Below are 14,195 nucleotides of genomic sequence, written 5' to 3'. Positions count from 1 at the left end.
TTGATGTAATGATACTAAGATATTGACCCCTTTTACTATTCTCAAGTAAAAGTAAAAAGCAGATGCCCATGAGAATCTACATGTGTTAATAAAGAGATCCATATCAGTTTTTAATGCACTCATGAATTACAATAAAGATGATTATATACATAAAAAAAGATGAAATAATAAGAGAGCTTTTCACCATTCTCAAAGAATTAAAGCCTCCAGCAATAGAAGAATTAAAAAAAAGGAGATCATTTAGCTCATAATCAATTGGTGAACCTCTAAGGAATCGTGGAATATGCTTTTTCTGTCCTAACTTGAAATGTAACCGAAATGATACATCTTTGCTTATTTCGTATCTTTAAATAATCTTACCCCATTCTTCCTACCTACCCTTAGTGTATACCCTGGAAGCTGCTGCCACTTCTGTCACAAAGACTAGGCTGGATCACGTCTTCCTCAGCACTTTACTCCAGCGGAACACCTATGGACAGAAATGTCCTACTCTCTCCCCCTACACCCTCCCACGCACACCCTCTGGGGTCTCTAATTTGATCCCTAATAAGATCCTACCAAGCTTTCAAGGCTCACCTTAATTGCTGCCTTTCTGTGAAAGGGAGGGATGAGGGATTGTTTATCCAAAGCATGTGGATTTGCCTTTCTTTTAATCCCTGCTGTAATGATTATGTAGATCATATAAACAAATAAACCCAGGTTCCAGTAACTCTACAGCTTTCTACCTGTGTGGTCCTGAGAGAAAGGAACTTGAATATCTCTGATCATCATTTTCCCTTTTTCTTGTAATAAACATGAAAAGCAGGAAAAGTCGAAAGCATACATGGTGATGGTTACGGCAGAGTTTCAAGTCCCACAATTTTCCAGTCTCCTGGCCAGCTACTGTCAACTGCTCACTCCTTGTGAGAGCCCACATGTCCACTCTTGACTTTGAGAACTCACACCCAAAGGAATGTTGGTCTCCCCCACAACAACTATACCCTCCTGTTGCTCAACACCCTTTATTACTACTTACACTCAGACCATGGATCAGAGGTGGCATCACCCACATTCCCAACAGTGCAGTGACATTCTGGGAGGACTGTGCCTGAGTCACCATAATTTCAAGACACAGTTGCTGAATCTCATCACCTGAAAGAGAAGAAGGGGGAAGAATATCTGTAATGTAGGTAGGTGCCTCTTGTAACTCATGTTTAGGTTTCAGTGTCCCCAGTAATACAGCTAAAGGTAAAAGAACTCTTGTATGATGTCTAATGGTAATGGAACTTCAGCAAACCATAAGGTATTTCAAGAGACGTTTTTAGTTGTGAAACAAATGAATGTATCTGGTAAGGATCTTATCTGTAACTGGTAAGGATCTTGAACTAGCTTGGCAAATTTCTCTTACAATGTCCAGACAAACCTAAAGACTCAAATGCTATTAAAAACTTGAGAAAATTCTAGCTAAAAATCTCATTTTTGTTTTTTCTCTCCTCTCCACCTTGCAATCAGCACATAGACAAATCCAGATCTGGAAGGATTTAAAGAGGTCACATTCTCTAATGATCCAGTCTTTTTAAAGCCTGATCCCCATCTGCAGATACATCTTCCTAACCAGGCCTTTTCTTCTTTTTACTAAAATACCAACATCTTCAACATAGCACATAAAAGTGGGGAGGGGCAGGGGAACATAGTTTTCAAATGAAATCTCTGGATATATAGTATGGTGACACCATATCTTACATAGGATTAGGTTCAAATGAAAGCATTCAAATGAAAAACTGTGTTTAGTTAAAATCATCTTTGATTATCCCGTAAATTGCACATAAATTATAGTATACAAAAAGATATTTTTGTATATCATATGTAAGAAAGCACCTACTGTAAATAATAGAGGACTCATACAAATACACACACATATATATACATCCATAATTTATAGCACTGTTAACGTTGTCCTCGCTCCCTCTTTTTTGGAGTTGGGGGCACAAATATTGATATATGAAGCTAAATTTCCATATGCTAATATGCTAGCTCCATCACAGAATTTGCTTTGGACAAACAGAGGTGTGCATTCCCTTTACCTCTCACCACAGAGTACCCGGGATAAACAGAATAATCTGTCTGCATCTAACCTCTGGAATTTGTGAATATGTTCCCTTGCTTGGCAAAGGAACTTTGCAGATGTGATTAAGGTTAAAGACCTTGAGATGGGGAGATTATCCTGGATTATTCAAATGGACCCATTAATCACATGAATCCTTACAAATGGAAGACCTTTCCTGCCTTCAGAGGATCAGAAAGACGACAGCATGAGGATTCTTTAGCCCCCTGCTGCTTGCTTTGAAGAGCAAGAAAGGGAGCCACAAGCCATGGAGTGGGCATCCCCTAGAAGCTGGGAAAGGGAGGGGAATGGGTTCTCCCCATCTCAGTCTGTCTGGGCTGCTGTAACAAAACACTACAGACTGGGTGGTTTATAAACAACAGAGACCTATTTCTCACAGTCCTGGTGGCTGGAAGTCCAAGATCAGGGTGTCAACATGGTTGGGTGTCTGGTGAGAGCCCTTTTGAGCTGCAGTCTGCTGGCCTCTTCCTGTCTTCACAGTGTGGACTGAGGAGTTCTGTGGACCTCTTTGAGAAGGACACTAATTCCATTCATGAGGGTTCCTCATGACCTAACTGCCCTTGAAGGACCCACCCCCTAATACCATCACACTGAGGGTTAGGATCTCAACATATGCATTTTCAGGGAACACAAACATTCAAGCCGCATCACTCCCCTGGGCAACAAAGGAAGGAATGTTGTTCTGCTGATACCCTGATCTTAGTGAAGTGAGAACTATGCTGGACTTCTGACTTACAGAACTGTAAGATAATAACTCTGTATAGTTTCAGGCCACTACGTCTGTGGTAATTTGTTATGGCAGCAACAGAAAACTAATTACAGCATCCCATAGGGCATTTCACTGAAACCTGGAGTTCTGCGAGTGCAGCCTGATCACCATCAAATCAGGCTCTCGTGATCTACCCTGCATACCCAGCAAAGTGCACATCTCAGCCAAGTACTGTTTTGATGAGTGCATCTGGTATATTTTTTCAAACCTCCTCCTCCTCCTCAGCTATTTAAAAAGTGACTCAATGAAGTAACCCAGCTGTCCCACCCAAGAAGACAAACCTTACATTCCCAGAGGTCCATTCAGTCACTATCAATTGTGACCAAAAAATCTCATTTTCTATTCAGGTCACAACCTAAAAGCAGAGTCTGAAGACCAAAGAACATGTGCTATTTACCAAAGTTTAGCCTCATAAGTGGAGAGAGGAGAGCAGCCCAGTTCACAGGAGGATACTGGTGGTTTTCTCCAACAGTTGCTATGGGTTTCATCACAACTTTGAGAAGGGAAGGGGGCACAGATTCAGGACCTGCAACAGAAAGGAAAAAAATAATAAAACACCTCAATAGCATCGTGAAAGTGAAAGATGCCAACTTGCCCTCCTTTTACTTATTTCAAAGGATTTGGTATCACAGCTTCAGCTGTGTTCAACCTTTCAATTCTGTGCCCTTCAAGTCAATCCCACTTGCTACAAACTTTGCTCCCTCCATTCTCCTTTCTCTTATTTGTTTCCAGTCTTTCCTTCTTGTCTGGATACGAATGTTCCACATTGCTAATTAACTCTCTTCCGTGCTCTCGCATATCTTTTCATTGAATTTCCTAAAAAGAGTAACTTATTCTATGTTACTGCTTTATCTCTGACTCATTCTTTAATCTACTTCCAGAAGAGGAGATAATTACTGCCACTCAGGTCTATCCCCTTCTCAGGATAAGGGTTACTTCAGTCCCTGTGGCTCTAAATGGTTCCACTCTGTCCCATGCACTCTTCGCTGCTGCTTCTCCTCAGCTTGTGCTGTGGCTGACAGCTCCACAGGTGAACATAACAAAATAGCTAATCCATAGTTTAACCAGCTACTTAAGACACAGCACCATGACTTTAGTGATATAGTCTCTAAAAAAAATATTTTTTTTCAGGTGGGAGGTAATTTGAAATTGAAAAAATCAGATGCTCTAGCAGTTTTGAGTGGAGCCATAAATTAAAGCCAAGGTTGGAGTAGCCAGTGAGAATCATGAAGTGAAGTTACAAGGAGGTCAGAAATGATGTATGAAAAACCAGGAGACCAAGAAGGAGAAGTAAAAGCAGCAGCAGGATCAATATAGGCAGCAGAAGGCAAATCAGCATTAGCACAAAGAGAAGCGGAATTAACGAAAGGGGGGGGGGAAAGAAGCAGGGGTGGACTCAGAAGACAAAGCAGCAGCAGACACTGAAAAGGGGAAAGCCAGGACGGGGACAGGGCCAGCAAGAGGAAAAACAGCTACAGAAAGAAGTGTGGGAAAAGGAAAAGTGCAAGAGAAAGGAGAAGCAGAGGCAAGAATGCAGCTAAATCAGCAGAATCTGAAAAGTGGGAAAGCAGAAGTGGGCATAGAGTCAGCAAAGGAGAAACAGCTGCTGAAAGAGGAGCATGGGAAAAGGAGAAGCAGAGTCAGAACAAGCAGCAGACTCAGCAGACCATGAAAAGTGGGGAAAGCAGAAGAGGGAACAGAGTCAGCAAAAAGAGAAACAGCTGCTGAAAGGAGAAGCACGGGAAAGGAGAAGCGCAGGAGAAAGGAGAAGCAGCGGCAGAACAAGCATCAGAATTAACAGACCATGAAAAGTGGGAAAGCAGAAGTGGGGACAGAGTCAGCAAAAAGAGAAACAGCTGCCGAAAGGAGAAGCATGGGAAAGGAGAAGTGCAGGAGAAAGGAGAAGCAGAGACAGAACAAGCATCAGAATTAACAGACCATGAAGAGTGGGAAAGCAGAAGAGGGGAGAGAGTCAGCAAAAACGGAAACAGCTGCCGAAAGGAGAAGCACAGGAAAAGGAGAAGCAGAAGCAGAATAAGCAGCAGAATCAGGAGACCATGAAAACTGGGAAAGCAGAAGTGGGGACAGAGTCAGCAAAAAGAGAAACAGCTGCTGAAAGGAGAAGCACGGGAAAAGGAGAAGCAGAGGCAGAACACACATCAGAATCAGCAGAACATGAGAAGTGGGAAAGCAGAAGTGGGGACAGAGTCAGCAAAAAGAGAAACAGCTGCCGAAAGAAGCATGGGAAAGGAGAAGCGCAGGAGACAGGAGAAGCAGCGGCAGAACAAGCAGCAGAATCAGCAGACCGTGAAAACTGGGAAAGCAGAAGAGGGGACAGAGTCAGCAAAAACGGAAACAGCTGCCGAAAGGAGAAGCAGAGGCAATAGAAGAAGCAGAGGCGGAACAAGCAGTAGAATCGGCAGACCACAAAAAGTGGGAAAGCCGGAGAGGGGACAGAGTCAGCAAAAAGAGAAATAGCTGCTGAAAGGAGAAGCACGGGAAAGGAGAAGCAGAGGCAGAATGAGCAGCGAATCAGCAGACCATGAAAAGTGGGAAAGCAGAAGAGGGGACAGAGTCAGCAAAAACGGAAACAGCTGCCGAAAGGAGAAGCACGGGAAAGGAGGAGTGCAGGAGAAGGGAGAAGCAGAGGCAGAAGATTCAGAATCAGTAGACGATGAAAAGTGGGAAAGCAGAAGTGGTGGTAGAGCCACCAAAAGAGAAACAGCTGCTGAAAGGAGAAGCCTGGGAAAAGGAGAAACACAGGCAAAAGAAGCAGAGGCAGGATAAGCAGCAGAATCAGCAGACCATGAGAAGTGGAGAAACAGAAGTGGGGACAGTGTCAACAAAAAGAAAACCAGCTGTATAAAGGAAAGGCATGGGAAAAGGAGAAGCTAAGGTAGAAAAAGCAGCAGAATCAGCAGACCCTGGAAAAGTGAGAAACAGAGGTGGGGCAGTCAGCGAAGGAAAACTAGCTACAAAAGGAGCCTAGAGAAGCAGGTGGTGTATGCATAATCAGCAAGAAACGTGGAACAATTAGTAGAAGTTGAAAAACTGGGAGAAGCAGAACCAGAAACAGATCAACAAAAGGTCACACAATGAAGAAATGAGAAGCACAGGGAAAAAGAGAAACATACAAAAATGGACAGAGTTTGAATAGACATTTTCCCAAAGATGGTACACAAATGGCCAAAAGAGATATGAAAAGATGCTCAACATTACTAGTCATCAAAAATGCAAAGCAAAACCACAATATCACCTTATACATATTAGGATGGCTACTATTTGGGAAAAAAAAGAATGAAAAGAAAAAAATACCAAGTGTTGGCAAGAATGTGAGGAAACTAGAACCCTTATATGCTTTTGGTGGGATTATAAAACAAAAGAACCATGATGGAAAACAGTAAGATGACTTCTCAGAAAATTAAAATAGACCTACGTAGCAATCCCACTTCCAAAATACAAAGTAGACTTTCAAAGAGACATTTGTATGCTTATATTCGTACTATTCACAATAGCCAAGAGCAACCCAAATGTCCACTGATGGATAAGTGTATAAACAAAATGTGATATATACATACAGTAGAATAGTATTCAACTTTGAAAAGGAATGCTGTTATATGCTACAATGTGTCCTCAACTTTGAGGACCCTATGCTAAGTGAGATAAACCAGTTGCAATAAGACAAATGCTGTATCAGTTCAGTTGCTCAGTCGTGTCCGACTCTTTGTGACCCCATGGACTGCAGCACGCCAGGCTTCCCTGTCCATCACCAACTCCTGGAGCTTGCTCAAACTCATGTCCAAGGAGTCGGTGATGCCATCCAACCATCTCATCCTCTGTCGTCCCCTTCTCCTCCTGCCTTCAATGTTTCCCATCATCAGGGTCTTTTCCAATGAGCCAGTTCTTCGCCTCAGGTGGCCAAAGTATTGGAGCTTCAGCATCAGCCTCAGTCCTTGCAATGAATATTTAGTACCGATTTCCTTAAGGATTGACTGGTTTGATCTCCTTGCAGCCCAAGGGACTCTCAAGAGTCTTCTCCAAGTGAAAAACATGGAGTGAAAGTGAAAGTTGCTCAGTTGTGTCCGACTCTTTGGAACCCCATGAACTGTATGGAATTCCTAGGTCAGAATACTGGAGTGGGTAGCCTTTCCCTTCTCCAGGGGATCTTCCCAATCCAGGTCTCTCGCAATATAATCAGATTCTTTACCAACTGGGAATCAGGGAAGCTATCAGGGAAGCCCATTCCTTTCAAACACCACAGTTCAAAAGCATCAATTCTTTGGTGCTCAGCTTTTAACTTTCACATCCATACATGACTACTGGAAATCCATGGCTTTGACTAGATGGACCTTGGTTGGCAAAGTAATGTCTCTGCTTTTTAATATGGTGTCTAGGTTGATCATTGCTTTTCTTCCAACTGCTATGATTCCACTTAAATCCAGCAAGTAGAATAGTCAAATTAACAGATAGGGAGGGTACAATGGTGGTTACCAGGATCAGGAAAGGAAGAAAGGGTAGTTCTTGCTTAATGGGTACAGAGTTTCAGTTTTGCAAGATAAAAACATTCCAGAGATTAGTTTCACAATGATGTGAATATAGTGTAACCCTATATAAATGTATTCTTAAAAATGGTTATGATGGTAAATTTTATGTTTTTTATACTTTAAAAAAGTTAAAAAAGGGGGGACTTTTGGTTTTCAGTTCTACATGTAAGAGCTTGGCAATTACCACTCTATTATAAATGTAAAAAGCTAAACAGACTGAAGAATCAACAACTCTCTTGGATCCTTAAGAAAGGGAAAAGCACAGGGCAAGATGCTGTCTCCAAAACCAAAGAGACAAACAGATGAATACAGGGAGTCGTGGCTTATCTGAGCAGAAACTCAGTGGAGAATGCTGCTTGAACAGTGCTGCGGCGGGAAAGTCTGGACCACCTTTCGTGAAATGCTGGAGGCTCTATGTAGACAAGTCCTATGCCAACAAATTTGATAACCTAGATGAAAGCTGTCTACAGACTCAATACTTATAAGATTTCAACAACTTTTTTTTTTTTTCAGAAATGGAAAAGCTGATTGTCAAATTTATATGAGATTGCAAAGGGGGCCCAAATAGTCAAAACAATTTCAAAAAAGAAAAACTTAAAGGACTCACACACATACCAATTTCAAAACTTACCACACAGCTACAGTAATCAAAACAGTGTGGTACTGGCAAATCTAAGGTTAGACATATATTAAAAATGAATTGGGAGGCCAGAAATAAACCCAAACATTTATGGTTAATTGATTTTTGACAAGGGTGCTAAGACCGCTCAATAGAAGAAAGAAGGTGTCTCTTCAACAAACACTGCTGGGATGACTGGATATTCACATGCAAATAATGAAGCTGCTGCTGCTAAGTCGCTTCAGTCATGTGGACTCTGTGCAATCCCATAGACCGCAGCCCACCAGGCTCCACCGTCCCTGGGATTCTCCAGGCAAGAACACTGGAGTGGGTTGCCATTTCCTTCTCCAATGCATGAAAGTGAAAAGTGAAAGTCAAGTCGCTCAGTTGTATCCGACTCTTAGTGACCCCATGGACTGCAGCCTACCAGGCTCCTCCGCCCACGGGATTTTCCAGGCAAGAGGACTGGAGTGGGGTGCCATTGCCTTCTCTGAATAATGAAGCTGGATCCCTACTAATACTAATGCCATACAGAGAAACGAACTTAAAGTAGATCAGTGATAATACAAGAAACTATAAAACTCTTAGAAGAAAACATAAAGATAAGTCTATTGATCTGGTCATGGATTCTTAGGAATGATCAAAAACATGAGCAGCAAAAGGAAAAAAATAAATTGGATTGGGGGTGATGAACATTGCTCTGCAATTTGATACTTGTAACAGTTGTATAATATTGTGAATGTACTAAGTGCCACTGAATTGTAGACTTTAAAATGGTTACAATGGTAAATTTTATGTTATGTATTTCAGCACACACACACAAACACAAAAGAAGAGAAAGGGATGAAGCAGTCTTTGGGATGAAAGGCAGGATCCATGATACGACGCAGCCCTGGCAAGGTAGACAGAAAGAGCAAGATGAAGTCTTGATGCCTGATATCTTTCTGCCTCTGATGCTCTGAGGGTTGTGAATAGTATCTGTCCTTATATTTCTGAGAAACCTATGAATCCTTGCAGTAAATACTGAGTCATTTGAAGCGAGTCACTGTTTTCTATAATAAAAAGCACTGTGACACATAATTCCTATCACTGCCTACGCTCTTCTACTCATAGAGCCACAGACTGCTTATGCATCGATGACTAGTGAACCCATCCTTCTAAGCCAGGCCTTTCTCTGATGTTTTAGAACTTCAGCTATCTCAAGGATCAGCATGTTTTCTTAGTAGTCGCCAACAAACCTCCTTATCTTTGCCTCTGCTGACTTGGGAAGGTAAAATTAGTAGTGTGCTTTCCAGTGCTGTTTTCCTCCCTGCCAACAAACACTTTTTTGCTTTTTGAAAATGTTAAAAGCTCAACATACCTGCCACTCTTCCATGCTGTGTTACCAGCAACTAAAGCTTCATTTCTCCTCCACCTTGGGATGTAATACTAGGAGTACAGGAGATACTATCAAGGAGTTAACTATTGCCATTACAAGGAGAAGAATTTCTAATCAAGAAGAAGTAAATATATTCACAAACACATTCACTTATTCAACGAAGGATCTACCAGCTACGAGACAGTGGAAACTGTGCTGAACATGGCAGAAGAGGTCACCACGGAGCCGACATTCTAGTGAGAGGACGGACAGACAAGGAAAAATCAGGCGTGATTAAAAAAAATGCTGTAACAGGAATTACCTGGTTGGGTATTCCCATAACTCTATACTGATTACAAACACGTGGTGACTGTCCACACACAGAGTCGGCTGCAAATTGGGGTCTTTGATTTCACAAAACAACAACAACAAAATTTAAGATGTCTTTTGGGGGACTTTTGGCTCACAATTCACAGAAATAGTCTGATGAATTGGCAGATAGTATAGTGCCAATCTGGGCATAGAATTATTCTTCTCTCCTACTAAGGACATAAATCCAGTTCTATATTGGAAATCTTTTAATTCATAAGCAGATTTCTATTACATTTTTTTCTCAGATCAAGTGTTTTTATAATTATATAAAACTATATCCCAGTTCCTTCTACAGAATTCACTAGGAAATTTGCAGTTTCCAGAGGATCTAGAGAATCAGGGAAGACATTAAACCTGTCCTCTAAACCAGGACTCAGTGTGAAATATGACTATTTTTAGATCCTTTATTGTTTAGGGGCTTCCCTTGTGGCTCAGCTGGTAAAAAATCCCCCGGCAGTGTGGGAGACCTGGGTTTGATCTCTGGGTTGGGAAGATCCCCTGGAGAAGGGAAAGGCTACCCGCTCCAGTATTCTGGCCTAGATAATTCCATGGACTGTATAGTCCATGGGGTCGCAAAGGGTTGGACACGACTGAGCAACTTTCACTTCACTTCACTTCACTTATTGCTTAGACAACGAGCTCTCCCTTGACAGGACAACAGAACGTTCACCAGTACCTGCACATTACTATCTATACACTTGGTATGTTGTTTCTATACTCTTTAGAACTGACCTAATATACAAGGTTCCCTGGTGGTGAGAGGGTAACAGACAGGAAGGCCAGTGGTCTCCAAATGGAGGAAACAGGCTGCAAGCCTGACATTTCTTATCTCTCTCTTAATTGCCAGGAGGAAACCAACAAGTGTTGAATTTTTTCCCCTTCTCTATACAAATTTAACTTCTATGCAGAGTACATCATGGGAAATGCTGGGCTGGAAGAAGCACAAGCTGGAATCAAGACTGCCGGGAGAAATATCAATAACCTCAGATATGCAGATGACACCACCCTTATGGCAGAAAGTGAAGAGGAACTAAAAAGCCTCTTGATAAAAGTGAAAGAAGAGAGTGAAATAGTTGGCTCAAAGCTCAACATTCAGAAAACGGAGATCATGGCATCTGGTCCCATCACTTCATGGGAAATAGATGGGGAAACAGAGGAAACAGTGTCAGACTTTATTTTTTTGGGCTCCAAAATCACTGCAAATGGTGATTGCAGCCATGAAATTAAAAGACGCTTACTCCTTAGAAGGAAGTTATGACCAACCTAGACAGCATATTAAAAAGCAGAGACATTACTTTGCCAACAAAGGTCCATATAGTCAAGGCTATGGTTTTTCTAGTGGTCATATATGGATGTGAGAGTTGGACTGTGAAGAAAGCTGAGCGCTGAAGAATTGATGCTTTTGAACTGTGGTGTTGGAGAAGACACTTGAGAGTCCCTTGGACTGCAAGGAGATCCAACCAGTCCATTCTAAAGGTGATCAGTGTTGGGTGTTCTTTGGAAGGACTGATTCTGAAGCTGAAACTCCAATACTTTGGCCACCTGATGTGAAGCGCTGACTCATTGGAAAAGACCCTGATACTGGGAGGGATTGGGGGCAGGAGGAGAAGGGGATGACAGAGGATGAGATGGCTGGATGGCATCACCGACTCAATGGACATGAGTTTGAGTAAACTGCGGGAGTTGGTGATGGACAGGGAGGCCTGGCGTGCTGCGATTCATGGGGTCGCAAAGAGTCGGACACAACTGAGCGACTGAACTGATACAAATTTAAAAGGAGGTATATTTTAAAATTCTTTGTTGCCATGATGACACCTGGCTCCACCTGAACTTTTCTCAAACCTTGAGCTAACCAATGTGTTTTTCTTATGGAAATGTTTGTCTTAAGCTATGTTAATGAACTATGTATTTACCCTAGACTCTTTCAAGTCGGTTCCACCTAAGATTCTGAACCTATTTGACAAACCTGTATGTTTTACTCACACATTGTTCTCCTAATCTAATCATTTTATGGCCTGGGATGACTCACCTGGTGCCAGTGTTATCTCAAAATGCACGTTGTGGGTGAGGGGCCTGGTGCCACTCTCAGTTTTGAGAAATCTCTTTCTATAATTAACAGCTTGCTAGTAGCTATATAAGATCCATCTAAAGACTAGCAGGGGGGCACTTTCTGTCCCCTTCTGATGTCTATGTCAGAAGCTTTCTCTATCTCTTTTATACTTTGGTGGTAGTTTAGTTGCTAAGTGGTGTCTGACTCTTGCGACCCCATGGACTGTAGCCTGCCAGGCTCCTCTGTCCACAGGGATTCTCCAGGTAAGAATACTGGAGTGGGTTGCCATTCCCTTCTCCAGGGGATCTTCCCAACCCAGGAATTGAACCCAAGTCTCCTGTATTGCAGGCACATTCTTTACCGACTGATCTCCAAGGGAAGATATCTATACTTGACACTTTAATAAAACTTTATTACACAAAAGCTCTGAGCGATCAAGCCTCGTCTCTGGCCCCAAATTGAATTCTCCTCCTCCAGAGGCCAAGAATCCCGGTGTCTTTCATGGTTCAGTAACAACCTTTCAGTGGCTCAGATGGTAAAGAATCTGCCTGCAATGTGGGAGATGTGGGTTCAACCTCTGGGTCAGAAAGATCCCCTGGAGAAGGAAAGGGCAACCCACTCCTGTATTCTTGTCTGGAGAATTCCATGGACAGAGGAGCCTGGTGGGTCACAGTCCATGGGATGGCAGAGTCAGACCTGACTAACTGAGCAACTTAGTCACACTGAGCGACTAACAAACAAACAAAACAATATACAAGCAAGTGTCAGAAATGAGTAGAACTTGTCAAACGGAGCACAGGATATCCAGTAAGTGCTATCATGCAGTACATCTTCCACTTTTCAAAAAAGCAGAGAATTAGTATGGACCAACAGAGCTTGAATCACACAGAATTTTTCACTATATTTACAGATAACTAATTCTGACACTAACTGGAATGAAAGAAATTATAGTAGATGTTAGGAATGGAGAAAATACCTGGTAGTTCTAAGCATGTTGGGGGACGTATGGAGAGAGAGGTGGCCCTAAAACGGGAGAACAGAGTCACATGGTTCTCTCCCCAGAGATCATCAGCATCAGACACAAGAATCCATACCTAGGGTATGGGAATGATCAGCTCCCTTATTATAGAGCTCTGTCTTTCACACAAGTGCCTCAGATAAAAAGAAATACTGGAATGCTTCACAGACAATGGATTTGGAACTCAAAAGGCCCAACAGTATTTGTTAAAAGGATCCAGATGTTTTAAAATCTGGGTACAAATTTGCTTTAAATCCCGCACCCAGTTGACAGCTTCAAAGAACCCTGATATAAATGGCATATCCGAACATAATGCATTACAACAGGACCCATTATCACACATACTTTGGCTACACAGAGGATCCGATCTCAATGCTATAATGCACATGCGTAACCCTTATAGGAAAAGTCTGGTAACAAGTAGGCTAACAGTTGCTGGTGTGTCTATGCTCCATCACCAGCATGATGTCACTTATATAGTGTGGCTATATCTTTACCTTCTCCATCTTTAGCACTGTTTAGAAGAAATGTGTGTGTGTGTGTGTGTGTGTGTGTGTTGTGTGTGTGTGTATACATGATTAAAGCAGAACAACAGATATTTGAAAACTGTTAATATGCCAAGTACTCTATACTAAGCATTTAGGATTAAACACAGAAGCTCTTCCTGCCCTTGAGGAAATTACAGTCTAATGGGAAAGATGGACTTTAAACAAAGAATCAAGAATAATTAAGCAGATAATTACACATATGTAAAGTACTACAAAAAACATAAAGGAATGGATCACACAGCAAATCTCTACTAATCTGGGAACATCTGGGAATCCTCCCTCACCTTCCATTGAGGAAAGGATGTTTAAAACAAGATGGAAAGGATGAGCAGGATTTTTCTAGAAAAGGCCTTAGGAAACACAGGTAGACAATATGAAGACAGCAGGCATATTTTTGCAGATGCTAAGCCCCTTGCCAGGAACCACTATATAATCAAGATCAGTACAGTTCAGTTCAGTTGCTCAGTCATGTCTGACTCTTTGTACCCCATGGACTGCAGCATGCCAGGCTTCCCTGTCCATCACCAACTCCCGGAGTTTGCTCAGACTCATGTCCATTAAATCGGGTGATGCCATCCAACCATCTCCTCCTCTGTCTGCATTGCTAATCAAGATAGCTGTTGACAATAGCTGGTGATTCTGATGGTTCAGTCAGATACAGGAGTTGGTAGGATGTTCTGTCTTAGGACCAACTACGTCATCTGGTGTTGCCAGAAACAAAAACATCCCTGAGCCCGTGAGCACCAGGAAGGCTGCCAAGCAGGGTGGCTACCCAGTGGAAATCAGGGCCCAAGAGAGAGAAAGGCAGGTTTAG

General features: G+C 42.2%; 1 protein-coding gene across 2 annotated transcripts in view; it reads right to left on the bottom strand.

Annotated features, from left to right (window-relative positions):
- FOCAD (focadhesin) overlaps nucleotides 1–14,195 on the bottom strand; it is a 305,222-nt gene that overhangs the window by 16,386 nt on the left and 274,641 nt on the right. For both annotated transcript variants that reach the window (XM_069576651.1, XM_069576652.1), the window contains exons 36-37: nucleotides 3,271–3,399; nucleotides 1,016–1,131 (exon numbers count right to left, since the gene is read on the bottom strand). In XM_069576651.1, coding sequence (XP_069432752.1) covers nucleotides 1,016–1,131; nucleotides 3,271–3,399 — 245 coding nt within the window. The remainder of the gene's footprint in view (nucleotides 1–1,015; nucleotides 1,132–3,270; nucleotides 3,400–14,195) is intronic.

This window comes from Ovis canadensis, chromosome 2 (assembly GCF_042477335.2).
Source record: "Ovis canadensis isolate MfBH-ARS-UI-01 breed Bighorn chromosome 2, ARS-UI_OviCan_v2, whole genome shotgun sequence".
Classification (NCBI taxonomy): domain Eukaryota; kingdom Metazoa; phylum Chordata; class Mammalia; order Artiodactyla; family Bovidae; genus Ovis; species Ovis canadensis.
Note: the sequence above shows the minus strand (reverse complement) of the source record. Positions and strands in the feature narration are given on the sequence as shown.